This window comes from Mesocricetus auratus, unplaced genomic scaffold (genome assembly GCF_017639785.1).
Source record: "Mesocricetus auratus isolate SY011 unplaced genomic scaffold, BCM_Maur_2.0 Super-Scaffold_100009, whole genome shotgun sequence".
Classification (NCBI taxonomy): domain Eukaryota; kingdom Metazoa; phylum Chordata; class Mammalia; order Rodentia; family Cricetidae; genus Mesocricetus; species Mesocricetus auratus.
In genome coordinates, this window is record NW_024429193.1 from 70,624,357 (window position 1) to 70,649,383 (window position 25,027).

The window sequence follows — 25,027 nt, forward strand, 5'->3', positions numbered from 1 at the left end:
ATGCTGGGATGACAGGCTTGCCTCATCATGCATGTTTGCAATTTTCTTTTTACCTCTTAAGAGTATAAAGTTTTCTTAAAGAGGCTCTTGACCTTTATTCATTCATTCATTCATTCATTCATTTGTCAGTATGTATCAAGCAGCAAACATACAACAGGGCTGGAAGGATGGCTCAGCAGTTAAGAGCATTTATTGCTCTTGCAGAAGATAGGTATTCGGCACCCACGAGATGGCTCACAACAGTCTGTAACTCCAATTCCAGGGGATTTGATGGCCTCTTTTGGCTTCTGAGGCACCTGTATAAACCTGATACACATAAACTCACACAGACCTATACACATACGTATAAAAATGCCTTTAGTAAGTAGATAGTTAGCATTTAGTAATCTAGGCATTCTTAAATGACATAACTTCACCTAATTCTCACAACTCTGGAAGGTGGGTGTTGAATTAACCAACTTTACAGGCGAGGAAGCCAATTCAGAGAATCCACAGAGCTAGGGAGCCAAGCAGAGGGTGTCCACTGTCTCTCATGTCGATGCCATGGTGTCTGTCAAACAAGAGGTGAATGCAAGTTCTTGGTGACAGACCAAATCAAAACAGAACAGAAAACAGACTCCAAGTTGGGACGCTGAGACAGCACGAAGGAGGCGGAGATGAGTCCTGCCCAAGGAGGGATTGCTCAAACTTCATAAAACCTAAGAACCGGGCATCGACAGGAGAGGCGGCAGTTTGCCAAGCAGACATGAAGACCGTCCAGACAAAAGGAGTGGTGTATTCACCAGGCCTCTGACACCCCGGAAGTCAGGTCAGGCTCTGGATCGGTGTGGGATGCTTGGAGGAGGCTGGGGCCCACAGTGGGCCGGGCTGCTCCTCACATGCAAATACCTGTGAACTGAAAGACTTGAACACCAGAGCTGGAAGAGAGCTCCGAAGCCTAAGAGCTTCAGTGAGACTGGAGTTCCCACGCCCCACCCTGCACTCCCCTGGGGATTGAGGGTTCACAGGGAACTCCCACTTCCTCTGAGGTTAAAAAAAAGGAGGAAAAGAGAGAGCCAGGTGCAGTGTTACATGCCTGTAGCCCGGAGCCCAGCCTGGGCAACAAGGAAGTGGGGGGGGGGGTGCATCGGGCAGCAACACTGGGTCTTGCTTTGACTATAGAGGAGCTCCCAGGAGACCACTGTTGCTAGGCTACTCTGAAACCTCAAGCGATGAGCGTTGGGTTTCCCCTTCCTCCTCTGTCTGTCTTACCAGTTCCTTCTGTGAGAGAAGAGGGCAGTACTCCCTCCCCAGCTCATTTGCCTCCCCTCTTGGCTGTATAGTCAGTACAGCACCTGCCAGGAGCTTCATGGCTGTCCTGGTGTAGGACGGAGAGCAAGGAAATCAAGGTGCCCTGTCAGAAAGTCTGGAGGACGCAGAATGCGTTTTCTATGTGAGCCTGACCATGCGTCTTACTTGAGAAGCCCCTATCCCTTAAGTGAAGTTTGAAATGACTTTTAAAGGGTTCGGTTTAAAAACTGAAGCCTGGGTCAGTGAGCTGGCTCAGCAGATGAAGATGCCAGCTGCCAAGCCTGGCAACCCGAGTTTGATCCCTAAGAGCCACTTGGTGGAAGGAGAGAACCAATTCCTGCAAGCTGTCCTCTGACTTCCACACGTGCACCAAAGTGCGTGCATGCTTGCACACACACACACACACACACACACACACACACACGCATGCACACATGCACGCATGCACATGTGCACGCATGCGCACACAAGTATAATTTAGAACAAACAGCACACAAGTGTAATTTAAAACAAACACTGAAGCCAGTCACAGCTTACTAGCTTAGGACCCAGAGCGAGCGCCCCTGAATTCTAGTGTTCCTAGCACTCTTCGCTACACTTGAAGAGCGCACCTGTGACAGGGCGTCACACCTGTGATGGGGCGTTTCCTATCTTGGTTTCAGTAGTCATCTTCAGTCAGTTGACAATTTCCATATAGACGTGGAGCCTCAGTGGTAACAAGACGAATGTTTCTTTCTGCCCTTTTCAAGGTCAAACTGGGGTATGGGCTGGGGAAAGTCATGCCCACTACAGAAATGTGGGCCGAAGACCCCTTTTCATGGGAGAGTGATGAACTCTTCAACCCTTTATCCTTAACCCCAATCTGACTCACACCTCACCTGCCTGGCCCTTTCCTCCCATAAAGTGAAATGTCAAATTGTTCTAGTGGCCAAGGTTCTCCAACACCCTGGTCGTAAACATGCTCCAAGAACAGCAGTAGATTGTAATTTCAATGTAGATGGAAAACATAAAAAAAAAAGCAATACAGAATACAGCATTATTAACTTCTTGAAAACTTCAGTGAGATTTATCACTCATCAGTTACTACTTTACCCCCCACACCAAGCAGATACTCACATGTCTGCAAGACACTTTGAGATCCTTGGCTAGAAGGCTCTGCATAAAAGAAACACACATTTTGTTTCTGGCAGCTCGCTAAGGGGTAACGTACTTGTCTGAAGACAGGAACACATGAGTTACCTACCTTGCTTGAGCCTCTTGCTTTTCAGGTAAATTGCAAGGAGAACCCCGGACAAAAGGATGACAAGCACAGCCAGTGGAACCACGACCATCACCACAAACTCCATTGGGCTTGGGGACTCCGTAGTGTATGTAGAATTTGTGTCTGTGGTTAATGCTTCTGTGGTCACCACAGCCAAAGCACTTGTTGTCTCTTCATCTGCCGTTTCCTCCTCCGTAGCGCTGTACCCTGAGTGTCCTAACTCCTCATCGTTGCCTGAACATGAACAAAATCGAGATTACCCTGGAGATGAGACTGACACATCATAGTTTCCATAAGTTTTTAATATATCCTAGATGCATTCGGTGGTGAACTTGATCCATTGTACTTGGTGTTTCCATTCGGTGTGACTTGGTATTGATTTGACTTAAATGAAGCTCAAGCTAGGAGTGTATTGAATATGGAGCCAACTCTCCCACAAACACAGGCTGTCTAGCCTCAACCAGGCACATAGAGGGCATTAATGGCTTTGTCATCTCATGAGCTATTTGCCAAGTCATAGGGTATCAGGATATTGTCATACAGTTTCTAAGTAAATTTAAATGTACACTTACAGGGTGAGAAATGCGTGCCATAAAAATATCCACACATTTAGATGTAAATAAATGATCCTGGCGGTACAACTTGGTGTAAATAGAGTACGTGTCTTCCAAACATAAATATTGGATTCAATTTCTAGCACCACAAAATGATGGATGGATGGATGGATGGATGGATGGATGATGGATGGGTGGGTGGGTGGATGGATGGATGGATGGATGGATGGATGGATGGGTGGATGGGTGGGTGGATGGATGGATGGATGGATGGATGGGTGGATGGGTGGATGGATGGGTGGATGGATATATAGATGACAAAAGTTGATGGGTAGATGGATGGATGGACAGAGAGACAAACAGTAGATAGAAAGAGATGGGAATACATTCTGCCTTAATTTTTTAATTTTTAATAAGGGCCACTTTGATTTTGGGATGACATAGGTTTTGGTGTTGTGTCTTCCATTATGCACAGTACTCAATCTGCCCTTAAGATTGTATGACAAAATCCCCATGGATTTTAAATAAAAGTCTTTTGGAGAATAAGAAAACCCACTGTTTATAGCTGTTTAGGAAAATGCCCTGGTGGGGGTGTCATGGTTAACATCAATTGCCCACCTGACAGGATTTGGAACCAAGCGGGAGGCAAACCATGGACGTGTCTGTGAGTTTCTAGGTGATGTTAAGTGAGGTGAGGAGACCCACCCTCACTGTGGATGGCACCTATCTGTGCGCTGGGTTCCAGATTAGTAAAAAAGCGAATGTGAGCCGGGCAGTGGTGGCACATGCCTTTAATCCCAGCACTTGGGAGGCAGAGGCAGGCGGATCTCTGTGAATTCGAGGCCAGCCTGGTCTGCAAGAGCTAGTTCCAGGACAGCCTCCAAATCTACACAGGGAAACCCTGTCTCGAAAAACCAAACAAACAAACAAAGGGAATGTGAGCTGATCATCACTATTCAATTCCTCTCTGTTGCAACTGTGGACCCAAAATCACCAGCTGCTTCCCTCTCCTGTCACAATGCCTTCCCTGCCAGCATGGACTGAATCCTTGGCCTGTGACCCAAAGTAAACTGTTCTTTTCTTAAGTTTCTTTTGTCATGGCAACAGGAAAGAATATTACTTCAGTGGAGCCTTCCCTATTTCAGAGTATAAGAAAGACTACCCTGCCTGACCTTGAGTGCCGTTTAAAAGTCCATCACAGAATGCGGAAGGACCTCACCTGACCCCGGTGGTCATGATGTGGGTGGAGGAATGTAGTTTTTGTTTTTTACTCCTTGGGGGCCCACCACCCAGCCCCCAAATAAACACACAGAGACTTATGCTTATTTATGAATGCCCGGCCTTAGCTTGGCTTGTTTCCAAACAGCTTTCCTTGACTTAAGTTATCCCATCTACCGTTTGCCTTTGGGCTTTTCCTTTCCACATTTCTGTGTATCTTTCTTTCCTTCTTACTCTGTGACTGGCTGGGTGGCTGGCCCCTGGCATCCTCCTCTCCTCCTTTTCTGGCTCCTCCCTCTTTATCGTCTCCTTTTCTCCTATCTTTCCTCTCTGACTGGCAGTCCCGCCTATCCCTCTCTTGCCTGGCTGTTCAGCTCTTTCTCAGACAGATCAGGTGTTTTAGGCAGACAAAGTAGCCCAGCTTCACAGAGATAAAACAAATGCAATGTAAAGGAACTGCAGCACATCTTTGCATCATTAAACAAGTGTTCCACAGCTTAAACCTACTGTAACACATCTTAAATTAAGAATTCCTGTCATGGTTCGAGGCTGTCTCATACTCACCCTGGTCCAACAGAGGAAAGTTTTATATTCAGAAGACACACAAGTAGTACTTTATAAGGAGAAAGGCGTGATGCCCAGGGAGAGGTCAGTGGCTTTAGGCTGTACTCTGGCTGGGCCATGACCAAGGATGACCAAGCTGGACAGTACAGAGCCATTCAGTGGTTTATCTTTCTTTGTAATTGCGTGACAGTGAATTCCTCTGATTCACATGCCAGCGACGAAAGTAACTGTTTACTTGCAGCTATGGACTACTTGTGACCCGCCTATGGTGACCCCTAATCTCCAGTGTGATGGTATCAGGAGATGGGGCCCCCAAGACGAGGTTAATGCCCTTGGGTGAAAAGAAGGAAACCAGAGATGTTCATATCTCTCCCTCACCCCTCTTTGCTGGGTACCACACTCAGCACATGCAAAGCGTGTGCTCTACTGCTGTGCAGACATGCTACTACTCCAGACATGCTTTCCTTTGGTTTGCCTCCCCTGCTGCAGCTGTGGGTACCGTTGCTTGTTTCAGGCTAATTTTCCTTATTTATTTATTTGTTTGCTTGTTTGTTTATAGAAGGTCTTGCTACATAGCCCGCACTTACCTCCAACTCAGGATCCCCCTGCCTCAGTTTCCAGAGCATTGGGATTGCAGGTGTGTGACACAACACTCCTGCTTCTTGAGGATTTACCAAGAGCCAAGCCTTGCCTGACAGTGGTGGCGCACGCCTTTAATCCCAGTGCTCAGGAGGCAGAGGCAGAGGGATCTCTGAATTTGAGGCCAGCCTGCTCTACAAAGCGAGTTCCAAGGCAGCCAGGGCTACACAGAGAAACCCTGTCTTGAAAAAAAACCAACAGCAACAACAACAAAAAACCAAACAAACAAACAGGCCTTTTACCTGTATCGTTCTATTTTATCCCCTCTCTGCTTGCAGATAGATACTGGGAAGAGTTCACACAACTTGATCAAGGTCACAGAGTTGACATGAAGAAGAGAAAATCTGTATCTCTGGGGACTCACGGTGGAACCTGAGATTTTAACCTGGTAACGCATTTTCCCTTGTGGGGGAGTGATGCTGACAATCACGGGGCTTAGCCACCAGGCAGGGAGCAGAAGAGTGGACCCTGGTTCTCGTCCCTCAGCCTAGAACAGGCGGTGCTTTCTGGCACAGGGGCAGGTGAGGAAATAGTTCTGAGGAAGCTCAGCGTTGCCGGGTTCTCCTCGCCCGCCCAGGATGCACCAGGCAGCTCTGCCCAAAAGAACAACGTCATTACAGCTTCTCTTCACACGGACCAAGGTCCCGGAAGAACACTCAGTGTCTTCCTCCGCACTTGACCCGTGGCCCCAGAGAAGAGAAAATAGGGAAGGATACAGGCCAGTAAGAGTAACTAGAGGCTCCTGGCAACAGAGCACTGGCAGGAAGAAAAGGGGGAAAATGTCCCAGGTGGCCCCGGGCTATGTACTCTGATTTTCAAGACCAGGCAGGTGGCCATTGGTGGCACTGTGGAGTTTAAAGGGGCTGCAGGCTCTCCCTACAGCACACCCCACAGGCTCAGACATGTTTTCCATCAGGCTCTCCAGTGTCTATTTAAGTAAATGAGGGCTGAGAGTTCTTTCTGTCTCTGCTCTTTCTCTGCTTTCTAAATTAATTTTGTGGAACCCAGGGACACTTGCGTGCTAAGCAAGTACTGCACCACTAAACCATGCCCCAGAGCATGAGTGTGCTCTCTCTCAAAGAGCACCGGACCCACCCCGACTGTATGCTAGCTTCTAGGATAAACCCCACTCCCACAGACACATAACCCACCCACCCCATGTCATCTTATTTGACCTTTCAAACTTTACTTTCCATACTTTACCAATGAATAAGCGAGGATGTCTTTCCCTGGGGAGCAGTCCTGTCACTTGGGCTACATTCTAAAGATGCACAAGGGGTTTGTTTGCTTTTCTTTTTAGAAATGTGGTGCATGCCTTCGATCCCAGCACTTGGGAGGCAGTGACAGATGGAACTCTGAGTTCAAGGCCAGCCTGGTCTACAGAGCAAGTTCCAGAACAGCTGTGGCTACACAGAGAAACCCTGGCTCAAAATAAATAAATAAATAAATAAATAAATAAATAGGAAAGTGGGTGCTAGGAACTGAACCCAGGCCCTCTGTAACAGTAGCATGTGCGCTAAGGCCCTGAACCATCCCTCTAGCTCCTGGCACTTTCCTCGGCTCTAAGAAGTTTCTCTTGAAGATGACTCCGTGAGTGTCTATAGACAGCCAGGTTTTCCTCCATGTTATTTGGCTGTGCCATCACCAGCTCTTATTGATGTTCCTTTTGTGTTTCTGGCCTCACTGCAATAGCATCCCCGTTGACTCTTCAGCTGTCACGTGGGTGAGTTCAGTGTACCTCCAAGAGAGGAGGGCATGGGAGACCGTAGGATAAGGGGGCTGCATTGCCCGACCCTTGATGGTTGGTCTCAACTCCCTAAGACAAGCCTGGCTCAGAACGTGGGTAGGGAGGTCAGAAGGAAAAACGCTGAAAGCACGGGCATCGGAACCCAGAGTTTGTGGTAAGAGGAGTCAATGCCGTGGAAAAGGGAGCTGAAAAAGACCAGAGCAGCCGTAGCCAGGCGCAGGCCGCCCAGGCACTAGGAGTAAGAATTAGAGGAAACCAGATGCACGAATATCAAGGTGGAACTCAGAGTTAAAGTCGGAGGAGACAAAATGATGTGGGTGGAGCCAGCAGCTGCGGGGCTTTACCCCAAAGGATTACAGTTTTCTATTTTTTCTCCCACAGCCACTGAGTTAAGGCAGCTTTTGCCCAGTGGACACAGGGAAGCCCTAAACCACTACGTGGCCTCTATGCACCCACGAACTCTAGTCTTTTCTAAGGAACACTTGCCTGTGCTTTGTGAATGTCAGTGGGTGTATTAGACAGTAAGCAACATGGTCTATCTCAGTGGTGGAGGATGCGAGATCCTCAGGAAGTGAGTCTAGCTGTGGGCACCACCTAGGCTCCCCAGAGCTTATAGCTTTTCTCCTGTGGGCCTTGGACACCCTGTGCACGCAAGACTTCCCCATGCTCATAACCAAGGGACCTGTTTCCATTTTAGAGCCTGGTCCCTGAAAGCACCCCCGAAGGCCTTCTCACCGGCTCTCCTCATAGCGTCCCTGAAGGCATGTCAAATGGGTAAGTGTTTTCTGGGCCCTGGAGTACATATACACCGGGGTGTGTATCTGACATTACCTTTGACCCTGCTCATCTTCTCTCCTTGTCCCCTGTCCCCAGGATTTCCATCTCCCTGCTGTAACTTCCTGGTTTCTAGTCTAAATTTGGATATTGTTCAGGACGTGAGTGATGGGGTGGGGATAAACCAGGCGAAGCTGACGGCGAGGCGAGCACAGGGCGGGTGTGGGGAAGAGAGGTGTCAGCAAGACACGAGGCAGAAGAAATCCGGAAGGTACTGTGTGAAGTGCAGCGGGCCCTGTGGGGGTCACCCATGCCCATCACCTGTCTGCAGGTCTAACAGGAGCTTCCTGAGTGACCCGGGTGGCCTGGTCACGGTTATCTCAAGTGACCCCACCGCAGACTGCCCAGGGCTCCTTTGTTTCATCATTTCTCCTTCCCTCTGTGCTCATTGGAAGGTGACAGAAGCTGTCAGTCACTTGAGGATGAAGCAAAGCTACATTTCATCATCTGACTGTTAAGCCCCAAGCCGCCAGGTAGTGGTGCCGGCCCCCTTATGAATGCCTGTTGACAGTATTCATGCCAACACATCTGGGACTCAGACACTGGTGAGGGCCCTGGGGGAAATCTTGAGTGGGGGAAGGAAGGAGATGATATCTGGGCGTTCCAGCAGCTGAGCCACGTGTACGCCGTTGTCACCACTCTGATGGCCACTAAGTGGAAATGACTTCGCTTCTTGGTGAAGCAAGCCAGCTAACTTCTCGTTTTTTGAAAGTGGAACAAATGTGTAATCAAGACCTAGGTTTTGTGGTTGCTGCTGTGCTGTCTAGTTGGGGAATGAAGATTGTTTGGTTCTGGGTGCTGGGGGTCCTGTGCGCGGGAACATATGCTCCACCACTGACTTACACCTGACCCTTGCTGGTTTCGAAATGGGGGTGTATCTCGTACCAACCAAGAGAACTCCACACTGAGGATGTCCTGTGAAATAAAGCAACGATAAGAGAATGTTTCCTAACTCAGGATAGCAGGGGATGCCGTCAGCCAGATGCCCTTTCTTGCCTTTGTTGATAGTGCAGAGTGTGTGCCCAGATGACTTAGGTTCTTTGAACTCAGACAATGATATGCAACAGTGCCCACCTGGCACCCCATGCTCTCTCTCCTGCTCTGGAGTAAGTGACCACTTGTGTTAATTTGAGGATGCTCAAGAAACTAGACCCAAGACTCCCACTTACATGTCATCCCTGACATCTGTGTAGAGCAAAGAGTTCAATTTGTGTTAGAAATAGAAGCAAAAAAGGAAAAGAAAACCAAGCAGGGAGTAGGGCTATAGCTCAGTTGGCAGAGTACTTGCTTAGCAGGCATGAAGCCCTGGGTGAAACGTCAGCTCTGGAGAAACTAAGCATACCCACAATCCCAGCTCTTTGGGGTTAGAGGCAGGAGGACCACAAGTTCAAGGTCATCTCTTGCTACGTGATATCCTGTCTTGAACACCAAAGTTTAAAGTCAAGGGCACCTCTGGCAGCTGCACATTCGCCCCGCTGGGGCACTTAAAAACCTGATACTCAGCTCTCACCCCAGCCCATAGTATCTACATCAGAGGCTGGGGCAAAGGCTTTGATGCTCTCCAGGATGTAGCCAAGGTTGAGACCAACTTCTAAGGGCTACCTCAACTCACTGTTATTCTAATGTTCATTCAGCAAACTTTACAAGAATCAAGACTCAAGGCTGGAAACCTAATACCCAACCTATCAGCAGATCCCAATGGCTTAAGGTTGAAAGCTGAGCCCCTGGGAGATGCTGGCCAGGGTATGTTAGAAGAGGAACAAGACAAGCACCGAGCACTCCCCTTTCTGAACAAGTATGAGAGGTGTGCCTAGCTTTAGAACCTGCATCTCCCAAAGAGGTCTACTGATGCCATGCATGGTGGTTGAAGCCTGTGGTCATTGGAACTGTATAGGAAAGTTCATGAAGCATAGACTGCTGGGAACTTCTCCCAGCGTCCCCACTTAGTGCTCCCAGTGCCCCCACGTAGTGGGCTTGAGTTAGATCCCAAGACAGTTCACTGATCTGGAGGTTGTTGCCTAGGCAATTTTGTGGTAAATGATAATCAGTCGTCCCCAACAGCAACTGTTCTCAGCTTCACCAGTTATTTGATGCTATCTAGAGACGTAACCTGGGTAACAGGGTATGTGTCTCAGAATCAACCCTAGGGCCTTGCTCCTGTGACACGCATACTCCGATGCCAAGTAATAGCCCTGGTCCCAACAGTATTTCTTAAAACACTCCTAGATAACTCTTGCAATTATGTTTGCTGGGTTGAGACCTACTGAGCTAAATCATGAATGAGTGGACAGAGCTTTCATTCACCATGACTCATAGTGATGGACTGATCTTTTTAAGTGAGTTGGGGATCATATGCAGAAAGGAGCCTTAGGAGCAAAGTGAATAGGTTTATACACTGTTAAGTGGTTGCTTTGTTTTCTATTGATCACTTAAAAAATAATTGTTCAGGATTTGTGCAACCTGATTATAAGGTGGCTAGGAACAAAACTGGAACAAATAGCCATACCAGACATACTGGGAACCAGCCTGGTTATGGAGGATTGACTGTGTGTGATACATAGAGAAGCTAGTGCCAAGGAGAAGGATGGCACCATTGGGGAAGCTTTGCTCAGGGACCTCAGACTGTGCCCAAAGTGTCCTGCCCATCTCTGTTCACTGCCCACAAAGCAGCACCAAGTTATTATCCAGGACAGCCGGGGCTACACAGAGAAAGCCTGTCTCAAAAAAGAAATCAAACCCAAAAAGAGCTCTGAACTTCTGAACTGTCTCCCAGCCATTTGTTGTCCTTCTCACCTCAAGGAGACAGTACTACAGCCATTGTTACAGTATGGCTCTAGAATGTCTCCCCAAATCCCTGTCTTGAAGGCTTGGTTGCCAGGTTGTGACACTATTACCTGGTGTGTCAGGTCTGGAGGCATGGCCTTGAAGGAGATACCCTTCCCCATCTCTGCTCCCCAGCTGCCTCACAGTGAGCAGTTTTCTAAACCACAGGCTCCTGACTATCATGTACCACCTCACCACAGGCCCGAAGGCAACATGGGCCAACTGACCGTGGACTCAAACAATGACCTAAAATAAATCGTTCTTCCTTAGAAGCTCATTTCTTCAAATATTTTACCTTGGTTTTGTTCATTTGTTTGTTTTGGCTTTTGTGCCTTTTTGTCTGTTGGTCAGTTGGTTGGTACTGAGGTTTGAACCTAGGGCCTCATGTGTACCTAACTAAATCCCTAGCCCTTCCTCGGATTTTTTTTACACTGGCAGAAAGCTCAGTAAGAGGCATGGCCATACTTGATATAATTTCTATCCCTTACTCACAAAAGTAAGCACTTAAAAGTTAGTGTGTATCCATGTTTTCAAATACATCCATGGCTCCATCTAAGCCATGCATAACATAGTTTGGGACACTTTAGAAACTTAAGATAAACACGGCGATTATTTGAATAATAATATTGAGTTAAGGGTCTGTGCTGCCCAGGCTAGTCTCAGATTTCATGGTTCCAGCAATCCCCCTGCTTCAGTTCCCCAAAAGGTGGAGATGTTGACCTCGTACATATTAATCTCTTGTTTCTCGCTAGCGTTCTTTTGAGACGGATCCATGATACTAGAAGCTCAGGTTCGTCAGGCTCGCTCCGTGGCTCTCATTCTAAAACTGCAAAGTTCTATCTATCTCCCCTTCTTCTGTGGATGAACATTAGATTTTCCTTCTCTCCCATAGATTTACAAATGGCACAGTCAACACTGGCTGCCCATTCATTCCTGTGTGATCTGGAATAAGCCCTTGAGATGACAGAGTGAGAACATTTCCAAGCCACCCTCCAGGATGCCTGCACAGTAAAACTCTCCTCTCCAGCAACTGATCCATTTAAGAAAGTGTTCCCAGTGAGCAACAGCTAGAAATACCAGATGAAACAAGAGAAGTTGCCTGTAAATGTATAAAGAAATCTAAGGGCCTCATGTCCAGAAAGCTGAGGTCAGAGGACTGTGAGTTTGAGCTAACCTGAGCTACAGAGGCAGATCCTATTTCACAAAACAGCTTTTAAAATCCTAAACAAACAAGATTATAGAAGAAATGAAAACCCAGAGCCTATCTGGTTCTGGGGATATAAGAGACCATGCAATGTTTTTAAGGAATGCCTATCCAATAACTGTGTCAAAAGTTAAAGCTACAACACCAGGCCATGACCTGAAGGATATGTGTGGTGGATAACAATATTCCACACTCAGTGTCAGCCAGGACAACCTCGACCATGTGGAAGCCAGGCCTCCTCAGATCTTCAGTCTGGCTCAGTTGTCTCTACCTTTCTCACTGGCCATCTCCCTGTCCCCATGGTTCCTCCTGGTTACTGACTGGCCTCACTGTTGGTTCTGCTTTGATGGCTTACATCTTTCCAGAGGTGTTGACGTCCTCCCCACGCAACGGTCAGAGACTGAGTCTTACTGTCTGCCTGCCCCATGGCTGAGGTGAAACCCAAGGTCCAGTCATAACTTCCTCTAAGCCCAAGCCAGCCCTGGCCTCATTCCTAGTGTGTAGTATAGAGGAGGACGCTGTACTTTCCAGGGCTAGGGGTTGATGGAGAGAATCTGGCGTCAAATGATAGGTGAGCCATTCCCTGCATGCCAGGCTCTGCCCCCAGTGCCCTCAGGACTTCCCTCGTGCCTGGGAAGCCAACAGTCCAGCAAGCAGCAAGAGTCAGTCTATACAGGTGTTAGAAGAAAACCGCCCAGTAGATAATGGCAGACATAACATGAACAGGAAGTAAATAACCAAGCCTAAGTAAAAAAATTTAAAAAAACAAACCTTTATATGTTAGACTTTCTAGAAATGTAAATCATGATCACTAAAACCAAAAGCTCGGTGGGCGGGCTGAGCTGCAGACTGCCCTGCACAGTTCCTGTTTCTCCACACCGTGGGCAGTGTTTGAGAGAGGGTGTTGCTAACTGAAGCTGGCTGGCCAGGCACAGGGCACACTGTGTCTTCACAGAACTGAGCCCATCCCGAAAGCCCTCCTCTCACAGCTTCCTGGAATTTGGAACTGTAGACACTTTTAAGCCCATCCCCTGCTGTTTGGTTTGGTTTGCTGTTGTTCTTGTTGGTACTGGATCTCTATAAGGCCCAATTAAGCACTGACCCCAGTCCTTCTGAGCCCCCCCGCCCCCATGCTGGGATGGCAGGCATGCACCACCAATGTCAGTATTTGTCCTTTCTTCTTTACTCTTTGTCTCCTCTCTTTCCTCTCTTTTGTTTTGTTGTAGCTTTAGATCCCCAAGACCATTGCCTCTCTGGAGTCAGCTCTCAGCTGTGCAGGGGCCATTCTTTCTCTCCCCGTTCCCACACCCCAAAGCCTCTCATCTGGTGGCTTTAGCACTCTGCTCTCAACCCTGCTAGTCCCCAGCTTCTCTGCTCACTCAGCATCTACCTCAGCTCTACTTCCCTTACAGCAGCCCACATTAAAAACCTACTCTCACCGTTCCTTTTCCTGTGGACAGGTCCTGGCCAAGGCAAACAAATACAGTTCTGTTACTAATATGCAGGGACCACAACGCTTGGTCTTCCTATACACAGACCTCCACGCCAGCTTGCTGAAGACCCCACGCTGGCTGAGACGTGCTGTCCAGAGTTCGCCTCAGCTACACTCATTGATTTGGTCAAAATCCAAGGAAAGATGTTTTCCTACTTGTCTCCCGCTTGTTTCCCAGGGTATAGTTTCACTTGACATGGTTCTCAATTCTGAACCAGGCTGTCCACTAAAGACAGGCTGACACACAGGGACCGAGGCTGGGCTCCTGCAACTGGAAGTACTGTATACTCTTGCTTGCTTGTTGTCATAAAGGCTTCGTTTGGGGTAGATCTCAGAAGATGCTTGTGATAGAGAGAGTGGCACTTTCAGGAGTTTTCTACTACACATCCCTCTACACCTTATTTTTTAATAAGTAAAGACATCAAAAACTGCAATCTAACTCATATTCTTAAGCACAACTGGTTCAAAAGGATGTGCACGGATTGCTTTAAAGCCTAAGCTTCAGTGTGGACTAGCCTTTCCTTGACTAATGTCCAAGTACACAGCCTTAGCATGCAGCTTTCTGCAAGTGGTGTTTTTACATCTTTTAAGACACTGGGGATACAGGCAGGGCCCCAAGCAGCGCGGCTTACAGAGAGACGCTCTCTGCACGCAGCACCGCAACCTCGCTTGCACCTCTAGCTTCTGACCTTCCTCTGTACCTCCGCTTCCTGGGCTCTGTGAAGATCAGCCTCATAGCCATTCCAGGGATGGCTTTAATATTTGTTAACAGTTACTAAGTTCCTAGTGTGCGAAGCTCTGACAGAGCTTAGGAAAGTCAACGGTAAATGAAAGAGGATTTTTCCCGCATGTGCTCATGGCTCCTGCCACTTCCTCCCTGCTCCAAAGCCCAGTGCACAAACACAAGGACACACTTCCCATCTCACTTTGAAAGTAGCACACACTCCCCTCACATGCTGCTTCAGACACTTGCACACACCACGGAAAGGGTGCCCTGCAAGACAGCCTGAGAGGCTGTGAGAGGTGTGGAAGCTGCGGTCTCTGTGTCATCAGTGTCTGATGTCACCACCCTATCTAAATAACAATGGCACATTTTCCTTCTGCTTTAGATACAGCCCTCCCCTAGAAGTAGGCATTATCTACCCATCCCCAGACACCAAGCGCATCTACAAAGGGCAAGTCAGCAGAACCTCCAGAGGCAAAGGAGAGAGTGAGCATTTGCTTGTTGTGGCAACTGCCAAGACAGCCAGTCAAAGGCTGCTCAGCCTCGCAGATTGATTTGTGGTACTGTCTCTCCCAGTACCTTGATCACCTGTAATCACATTAGCCTTTAAAGCAAATGTTCATTAGTAACAATGGGCGCAAAGAAAACATCCCCCATAGTACCAAGATCAAAGAAAACCAGATCAAAGAATTATCTGGATGTTAGAGATGGATGAATGGATGCCTGGTAACTCATTTCCCATTTACATCTTCATCCCAATCCTTTCCAAGAGTACAGTTCCATTCCCTAGTAGTTTTGTTTTCCTTTTTCTCTCCCCAAGAAGTTTTTGGAATTGGCAGAGTTCTCAGCTATTAAAGTGAAATGATTACTTCTGTCTTTTAGGAGACTGGAACATTCTTTTCCATGAACTGCCAAAAAGTTTATGGTTTTCTTAATGTGCCCAGTAAAGCTGATTAATTACAGGGATCATAAAAGGCAAAGATAGCCGGGGGTTTAGAACAAGCGAGAGGCTGCGGTGAAAGTAAGACCCATCCTCCAGCCCTGCCCTTCCAAAGACAGTTTTACTTTTCTTCGCCTTTAAGTTTCACGGAAGGATTAGGTTTTCTGGGTGGGACCCTCCCCGAAGGAGTCCCGTAGCCTCGGGCACCTACAGGCTTCCTATCCTTGTTCCCAGCTGGAGGTCACTTACCCTGATCAGAGTGACCGAATGTGAGTCCCAGGGCCAAGACCAGGGCAATGCGCAGCACAGTCATCTCAGCTGGCTCGTCCTGGCTCAGGATGCTGCAGAGCCCCAGCCTCCCTCCGACGCGCACATTTCCTGTTTCCTGCTCCTTTGGGTCGGTGCTCACTTGAAGGAGAGGTGTTTGCCTGATTTTTAGGAAGTGATGTAACTCTGCAGGAGCCTGTCAGACTGGCAAGAGTTGCAACAGAGGAGCTGCTCGCCCAGCACTGATTCAGTTAGCACCTCCCTAGCCTTTGGGAGCCTGGGCCTCCACCTTTCTGTCCCTGAGAAACCAGAGTCCCTCGGTCAGGTGTCATTCAGCATCAGGAAGGGCCTGGACCACAAACGCGCGTTCTGGCTTGACAAGTTTGCACACTGTTCTAGCGGATCTGTGGAGCTGTCCAGAGCCTTGGATAGCACAGCCCTGAACTCAGTGCTGATGGCATTGTCTCAAATCAGCTCTGTCTGGTAATAGTCATTAGCCACATTGTCTGCTGTGCACTGGACTGAGTCTCGTATGAAGTGAACTTTTACATTAAGCAAATTTAATTTTTAAATTTAAACAACTTCACGCACTTAGTGACTCTTGAGGTGGACAGCGCCGGCTGTCAAGGCAGCAGAAAACCGCTAGTCCATTGCTCTCCAGCCAGCCAGACTCATTCCTTGGCATCAGCCCTCCAGGGCCTGCTTCCCAGATGCCCTGTTTGGACCTACCAACAATGCTGCACCTTCCTTCCCCGGGAGACTGGACGTGCAGGTGGAAAGCGGACCTGTTAACCAGAAAAACAGGATTGAATAGGATTAAGATAAGGCCAGAAATCCTCCCCAGTGGAAACAATGAAGGAGGGAGGGTCTTTTGCATACCGGGGTGGCTAGAATGCTTTGGAGCCCTTCCCTTGGTTGGACTGGCACCTATGCAGTTACTAACTAGTTACCTAATTGCATTTGCTGTGGTGCCTAGAAACAGGGAAGCGAAGAAGAGGCCAGCCTCTGACTCCTCTAAAGAGGAATGTCACTCTCCTCCCCATCCAGTCCCAGGTGAGCCACTAGGCATAAGCCTACCAAGTGACCAAGGTTCCTCCGCCCCTGACACAGCCATAAACTTGTTCTTTAACCCACTGCCTTCCAGTGGTGACCTCAGTTCTTGTCTACATAAACAGTGGTGATTCACATGACACTCAGTGTGTTTGTGGACTTCCAGAGTGCATTTGAATGTCTTAAAGTGACAGAGCCACTCTTGATACACTACACTCTTGCCTTTGGGGACAATGCAAAAGAAAATAGATGTATTCAGAACCGGATGACGTATAAGAAAGCAGCAGAGTGGGAGCTATTCAGCACACTCTCGCGGAGAGTCACCAGGCCCCTGGCTCCCAGACACTGTGGTGCGGAGTCTGGGTGGCTGTCACTCCTGCGGGACTGAGCTCTTCTCCAGCTGGGAAACACACCTGCAAAAGAGAAGCTTGGGTCCTGGGGGCTCTGAGCTTCACTTTGACATCGTCATCCTCCCCTTAAACACAGCTTGGGCTCTTGGGCCGAGGCACACATTTGACAAGGGTGAGCTATTTGTCCGATTCCTTCCAGCCAGTGTTGAGCTGAGCTACAGCAGGCAAGGGCGGGCAGTTTAGTGTCACAGCCGGCTCTGTGTCAGTTCTGAGCAGTGAGAGTCACTCTGTTAGGATGATGGGCAGCAGAAGGCAGGACTGCAGAGACCCCTGCCCAGCGCACCGTTTTCTTTTGACCTTTGTGCTCACTAAGGCCCTAGCCCGCTTGATGCAGCGGCTCTCAGCGAAAGAAAATTACCGTCATTGATCGGAAAGTGGTAACACCCCAGAGACCCACCCACTGCAGCTAAAATCACCAGGGACTGTGTGGCAGGAAAAGGGCTATTTACCTCTGTTTGCTCTCATTTCATCAACCATTAATTCTGGAAAGTGACTGCCAGGGCCTCAGATTAAATTCTGGTACACGGGAAAGCAGGGCCTCGGTCCTCACCCTGAGGCACAGGTCTTTGTGACTCAGGTCCACAGGTGCATGTAGAGAGCTGTGGAACAGCAAGGAGAAAAGGATGGGGGGGCGTCCAGGACACACCCTGAGGCCTCACAGGCTCGAGGGGTCACAGAGGTGAGCCAACCTCTAGCTTTGGCTCTAAGGCTGCTGACTCCCTTTCCCGGAGAGTATGGCTTTTCCAGCCATCGGTTCAATCTACAGAAGCGGCTCCCTGCCACTACCATTGCTTTCTGCCTGTGTCCTCACTCCATGGACCATAGAGGCTGAGGAAGCCCAAGGACTCAGTGGAGAAGCGTGAAGCTCTCACTGTGAATGCCAGCTTTCTGTCCATGGATTGCTTCTGCCCAAACTGTGTTCTTACCAACATACCCAGGCATGCGTGAGCACACACACATACACCATACACACACACACACCTTCATGTAGTGTTATACACGCGCAACACTACCTCACACACCCATGCACATACACACGCTCTCGTGTAGTGTTACCTCACCCACGCATGCACAGACCCTGTGGTACACACACCACACACAGGTATACCCATGCTTGGACACACTCCCCCCCCCATACACCCTCATAAATGCACTCAAAGCTCTCCCTCCACACACATTCCTGGACACCATGGAATAGAGCAAACAAGAACAAACAGTGGCCAATTAATTCCAAGCTCATTCTAGCAAGGGAGCAGGCTACTATCCTTGGCAGGAACCTTTAGACAGGCCGGGGCTGGGAAAGCATCCCAGCATATCGAGTGAGAGGCTGCAGGCAGACTCCCTGGAAGTTCAGGCTACAGTAAGTCCGGGCTGTTGTTTTCAGCAGCTGGTGAACAGTCTATCCTTGGTTTCCCCAGAATCAGACAGCAGAATAAACATCTGTCCCTGTCAGACAGTAACCTTCCTGCAATGTTGCTGTCTTCTGAATTGGCTGCTGGAAACAAGAGGGAGGTTTCCTCTTGTTTCCACATATGATCAGGGATTGCCATTTGTATATTCAGCTTCCTATGATCACCCCATGTATATCACATGCTTCTACAGTGTTCTCAACACCCACACACGCACGGCTGCAAGCTTTCCAAACCATTTTTCTGTCTCCAGAGAAGGGGCTGGCAGCTCCTTGGTACTTACTGAGGGGCGGCAGGCCCTCAGACAAGGTTGCTGAGAGCAGCCAAGGCTGTAAATCCTCTTGAAGGCTGCATGAATGGAGGGGGGGGAACCAACGATGGCCCCAGGAACCAAAGACACGTCAGAGAGAGCAGCAAGAGTAACGTCTGCAGCAGCAAGAGGAGACTAAACCCCAGTGTGTGCAGAGAGCTGCAGCCCCGGGCGGCATGAGGCTAGCTTGCTCCCTGCATTTGGAGGGGCAGTACCTGACCCTGCATGGCCAGTTTCCTCCTGACAAGTCCAGCTGCCAGCTCTTGCCCCACACTCTTTGCTGGTCACTTAGATAACTGACTTCTTGTGAGACTAACTTTTTGCTAGGCTCTGGGCATATGTTGGGTATTGTTTACAACTGTTAAAACTGCTGTTACTTATTGTCAACAAGCACTCCTTCTGAAACTCACTTTCTGCAAGGAAGCAGAGACAAGGATGGGACAATTTGACACTCTCATTTTTTCTTGTCATCTAAGTTGTCCTGAGCAAACAAGCAGGCTATAGGTTTTACAGCCAACTGGACTATCCTTGCTAGCTTACTGGCTCCAGTGATCTTGAATATTCCACAGAGGGCTAAGCCTTCTGAACCATTTCCACCTTGGCCAGAGGAGGAGCACTTCCCGGACACACACACACACACACACACACACACACACACACACACACACACACACACACACACACGGGGTGGGGGGGCACACAACAAGGCCATGATTGATCCAAAACACAAACCTCCACAACCGTGATTGGTTCTAAACCAACAGCTGTGACGGGCCAAACAGACGCGTGTGGTGGGTGTAAGCACGTCCCAGCTCTTGTAGTCTGTGACCCGGGCTGCTTAGACTCAGCTGGGGTGTCTGCTGCCAAGTGCCTTCCTGAACTGCCCCCCAGTGCTGCAACACTGGGGCCTGGAGTGCTCTTGCCTTCCCTGCTTTCAAGAGTTCGAGTGCGGGCTGAGCTGGTAAAAGAAGACAGAAACGGTGGCAAGGAGCACAGTTTTAAAGCTAAGCAAGCTGTAACACTAAGAGTTGAGTCAGCTTTGGCTTGGTTCTGAAGGCACCATGGGCCGATCATGTGGGCATGTGGGCACACCTCCTTGTAGACAGCGAAGACCTTGCGGGCATCGAATGGGCACCCAGCACCCTGATGCTGTGCCATAGGGTGCATGGTTGCTCTCACACCATTAGAAGTGGTGAGCTGACAGGAGAGAGCAGATAGTTTATAAAAGGATAAAGGGCTGTCAGGGGCCAGAGAAGAGAATCTGCAGGCCCTAGTCTCTGAAATGGCTCCAGAGAGATGTCCAGAATCTGAAGGATCTCAGACCCAGGACTCAGAGTGGTTAACACTGCTGCCACCAAGACCTAGGAGTTCCAGCACCCAAGGTCACAGAGGAGCACAGAGAGCACCACTTGCTGCTGCCCCTACTCACTGCTGTCCCCCCACCCCACCCCCCCTGCTCGCTGCTGCTGCCCCTGCTCTCTGCTGCTGCTGCCCCCTCCCTGCTCTCTGCTGCTGCCCCTGCTCTCTGCTGCTGCTGCCCCTACTCGCTGCTGTCCCCCCACCCCACCCCCTGCTCGCTGCTGCTGCCCCTGCTCCCTGATGCCCCTGCTCGCCGCTGCTGCTGCTAACCCTGCTCGCTGTATGCTCACATCTGTCAGACACTGAGAAGGAAGAAAAGCTTTAAAATCAGCATCTGTGGCATGGTTCCTTGCCCAGAGACTGTGTCTATCCAAACAGAGCTGAAGATCTTCAGCAGCTCACCGATGACACCGGGCCTTCCCCCCACAGACCCCAGCCCTTGCCTTTGGGGGTTAAGGGGGCAGCTGGCATGAAGAATGAAGTACAGAGCTGGGGTCCAGGGGGCCCTTGGGCAGCGTCTGAGAGGAGGCCCCAAAAGTTGGTGTCCCTCTGTCTTCTTCAGTCTGTCCTCAATGCATCAGGACAAATGAGTAGAGAACTAACTTCCTTTCATGATAGTATTTTTTTAAAGTGGGTTTTTCTAGGGAGGACACCTACATTAGAGCTATTTTGGGTAACTTATTGAAGTTCAGTCCTGGGCTATACCCTGGAACTACTGAGTGACAATCTCCAGAACTCTCCATGTTTGATGATGTTGAGGGGACTTTTATACACTAAAAATAAATCTGAGAAACCTGCTCTAGAGTTTCATTTTTAGTTCCTGGAAAAAAACGTGTGTCTTTTTCTCAACAAGTGAGAAGTAAATAGTGCCCATTCTTTCCCCCTTTGCCTTCACTGAAGGGAGCTTGGAACTAAAAGTGAGGCTGTAGCTGTCATCTGCCCAGGTTTCCTTACTGAATGAGCTTTCAAGACTCAGATAAGTGCCTCCCTACCCCCTTCCTAAGCCCCTCACCCTCCCCTCCCCAAGTCCCCTCCTAGGTCCCCTCCTCAACCTCATTCTACAACTCCCCTCCACAACCCCCTCCACAATTCCCCTTCTAACCCCCTCCACAAGCCCTCCATAACTCCCTCCCCAACCCCCTCCACAATTCCCCTTCTAACCCCCTCCACAATTCCCCTTCTCAACCCCCTCCACAACCCCCTCCACAATTCCCCTTCTCAACCCCCTCCACAATTCCCCTTCTCAACCCCCTCCACAATTCCCCTTCTCAACCCCCTCCACAATTCCCCTTCTCAACCCCCTCCACAATTCCCCTTCTCAACCCCCTCCACAATTCCCCTTCTCAACCCCCTCCACAATTCCCCTTCTCAACCCCCTCCACAATTCCCCTTCTAACCCCCTCCACAATTCCCCTTCTCAACCCCCTCCACAATTCCCCTTCTCAACCCCCTCCACAATTCCCCTTCTCAACCCCCTCCACAATTCCCCTTCTCAACCCCCTCCACAATTCCCCTTCTCAACCCCCTCCACAATTCCTCTTCTCAACCCCCTCCACAATTCCCCTTCTAACCCCCTCCACAAGCCCTCCATAACTCCCTCCCCAACTCCCCTCCATAACCCCCTCCACAATTCCCCTTCACAACCTCCTCCACAACCCCCCTTCTAACCCCCAAGTTGGGTTATCATCCCCCATCTTCCCTCCTGTGAGACCCATCAGAATACAGCAGGAAGACCTGTCTGTATCTAGCTGACCCCCCCCCAACAGTGTTAGTCATCTGCGGCCTCCCACGCCTCTTACAGGGAATTAAGCTGCCTTCCACTGCAGTTTCCTCTTTGATTGTATCTTACTGCCTTTCCCCCACTCGCATGTCTCTTAAAACATGTTTGCAAGTCAGCCTTGCCTAGCATTGATACGGAAGTCTGCTCTAGAACATGCGTGCACATCAACGATCCCAGCGTCTTCTTTTTCTCCTTTCAATGTTTGCTTTGTGTGTGGTGGGAGGGATGGACCCTGGGACCTTGTGCATGCTTGGCAAGAGTTCTGCCCGGTCCCTGGTTTTCTCTTCCATTGTGCATTCCTCATTTACAGTTGATGGTACCCCAGCCAGCTAAATCCTCAGCACCAACAAAACTTGAAAATACAAAGACGCCAAGGTTTTGAGAATACAGCAAATAATAAAAGAATTAAGGAAGCTGCTACAAGGAACACCTCCAATGTTGTGTGGGAAGTGCTACAGTAGCCACAGAGAGAGGAGAGAAAAGTAATTAATGACTATTGTTTTTATCGAAATATACCTGGGAGTGTGGCACAGTGGTAGAACACTTTGCCTAGCATGCAAGAGGCCCTGAGTTCTATCTCCAACATTGCAGAAATACAATATAACACTAAAGAAATGCAATATATATATGTAACAAAATGATAAGAATGGATAGATCCCAAGCTGAGATCATTCTTTTTAACTCTGTCAGTCTAGAGTCTGTCTCTGTCTCTGTATGTGTGTGTGTGTGTGTGTGTGTGTGTGTGTGTGTGTGTGTGTGTGTAGTGCCTGCAGAGACCAGAAGAGGGCAGCAGATTCCCTGGAGTGGGAGTTAAAAGTGCTTGTCAGCCCCCAGACAGGACATGGGTGCTAGGAATTGAATTCCTATTATCTGGAGGAGCAGCAAGGGCTTTCAACTGCTGAGCCCCGAAGTCATTCTTTTAACCCTTGTGGGGCTTTCTCCTGTGCACAGCAGGTGATGTAACACCCCTGCACTCATTCCTGCTACCACAGCAACACAGCACACAATATTCACCTGTGTGGGAAAATGGTGACTTATTCTGTTTTTCTGACAGCCATCTCTTTTGAACTCCAGCACATCTGCAATGGTGATCTGGATAGGGTCGTTTTCAAACACAGCTAGTGCAATGATTTCCCAAGGTTCAGAACCAGCTTAGCTTATCCCAGGGTCCACTCACACACTCCACTCGCCTAGGAGTATTTTCTCTAAGATTGCCTTGGAAATTCAAAAGAATCAGCAGGGGAGGTGGTTTCCAAAATGGAGTTCTGGACCTTAGAAGATCAAAAGCCCAAACCGAACTCTGTGTTTATCCTTGTATCTTGTCTGTGGCCTCCTGGACCATATAGTGTCACTAGCTACTTTGGGTGTAAACAAAGTGTCCAGGGACCCCCAACTATACACTACCCTCCTGCAGTGGTTGTGATCATTTCTCCAGCGGCACAGCAAACTCCCGCTAGGGAAGGAATGGATGTAGTGACACACTGTTGGTCCACAGAACTGAGAGTCAGCAGGATTGAAGGCTCGAGAGACGGACCAGTGGGTAAGAGCTCTTACCGAGAGAACTCAAGCTTGGGTCCCAGTACCAATGCTAGGTGGCTCACAGCAGCCTGTAACTCCAGCTCCAGGATATCTGACATCCTCTTCTGACCTTCACAATCTCCTGCATGCACACATGACATACACTCATAAAGATACACATACACGTAAATAACCCTTGAAAACAAGAGTAATGACAGGCTGGCTAAGATCCCAGAGCCTCAGCACAGGTTCTATATGGCCATCAGAGAAAGATTTTCAAAGGAAGGCTCAGCTTAGACAGGCTGCTGCAAACCCCTGCTGGCCAGATTCCCCCACCCAAACCTCTTAACACCCCCCGTGTGTGTGTGTGTGTGTGTGTGTGTGTGTGTGTGTGTGTGTGTGTGTGTGTGTGTGTGTGTAGGAGCACACACTGTAGCCCACATGTGGCGTCCAGAGAACAACTTGGAGTCAGTCCTCTCCTTCCACCATATGGTTCCCAGGACTGATCCAGATCCCCAGGCTTTGGAGCAAACTCGTTCACTGAGCAAGCTGAGCTGTCTTGACAGCCCCAGCCAGGTTCCTGAGCCTTCCCATCATCACCAAGATCCAGAGATGAAAGGCACACAGCTTTTCCCCACACCAAAATAAAAGAGAGAGGAAGGAGGAAGCGAGGCAGCCTTAAGCCATAAACACCCATAAACACACACGGTGGGTCAGATAATCTCACAGTTGTGAAACCAAGGGAAGAGGAAGGAAATAAAGAAACACAGCAGAAGGAGCTGTGAGGTGAGCCCTTTCCAGCCTGTGAAGCAACAGGTGCAGAGCTTATCTGAAGCTGAGAACAGAAAGTTCGGCGGTGTGATCATTTCCGCTACAGCCGCACAGGATGCCTGGCCCTGGTGGTGACAACATGCTTCAGTACCCAAAGGTCAGCTGCAACTGTCCTGGGTGACAAGGAGTCACGGGCTTACATATCTCAGGATATGTCCTCTCTCTGAAAAACGGTGCCTGCTTTCAGGGTACAGATCGGTGCTTCCTTTTCAAATGACTGTTGTTTATGCAAACCCTTATGGAGCCTTAGCTCTTCTAGGCCCTGGTTTCTTCATGCTGGCCCAGGCTGTTGAAGACTTGCCCTCAGCACTGAACTATGGGTGGAAGAGACAGTGTGGCAGGTGTCACAAAAGTCTCCCAACTCTGTACCTGTGACCTTGTACTTCTGGGAGCTGCCAACATGAGCCCCAGAATGTTACACTGACTCCACGGACACCAGAAATCTGGGGCAACCCAGCTCAGCTGAGCGTGAGCGTGAAGATACACGCTGATGATGACAAACTATGGAGGTATTTAGGTTACGTCTTGCCTGGACTTAGTGCGGCAACAGCCCTGGAAAAGAAGGTTGTTCACACTCAACAATGTCACCTTCAACCCTCCTCCTTCAGGAGCCCCTGCTCGACCCAGAGCCAGATGTTTCAAAGAGTTCAGGTGTGCTTTGTTAATCCACGGTGGTCCTGGGCTGCCGAGTCACTGGACAGCTGCGGGAGGACCAGCGTTCCCAGAGGTGGTGACTGGAGACAAAAGTAGCATTGAACCATTTAAGCTGCACTGGTGACCTTGATCTCCTCATACTGTGGAAC

General features: G+C 49.2%; 1 protein-coding gene and 1 long non-coding RNA gene across 2 annotated transcripts in view; one reads left to right on the forward strand and one right to left on the reverse strand.

Annotated features, from left to right (window-relative positions):
* The window catches only part of Tmem154 (transmembrane protein 154), a 33,926-nt gene extending 17,591 nt beyond the window's left edge, over window positions 1-16,335 (reverse strand). The window contains exons 1-3 of the mRNA XM_013120561.3: window positions 15,540-16,335; window positions 2,534-2,785; window positions 2,407-2,445 (exon numbers count right to left, since the gene is read on the reverse strand). Of these exons, the coding sequence (XP_012976015.1) occupies window positions 2,407-2,445; window positions 2,534-2,785; window positions 15,540-15,603 (355 nt within the window). The 5' untranslated portion in view covers window positions 15,604-16,335. The remainder of the gene's footprint in view (window positions 1-2,406; window positions 2,446-2,533; window positions 2,786-15,539) is intronic.
* Window positions 627-9,163, forward strand: LOC121142457. The gene is made up of 3 exons (XR_005879498.1): window positions 627-808; window positions 5,805-5,914; window positions 7,971-9,163. It is a non-coding gene; the product is annotated as an uncharacterized LOC121142457 (long non-coding RNA).
* Window positions 16,336-25,027: the final 8,692 nt, after the last annotated feature.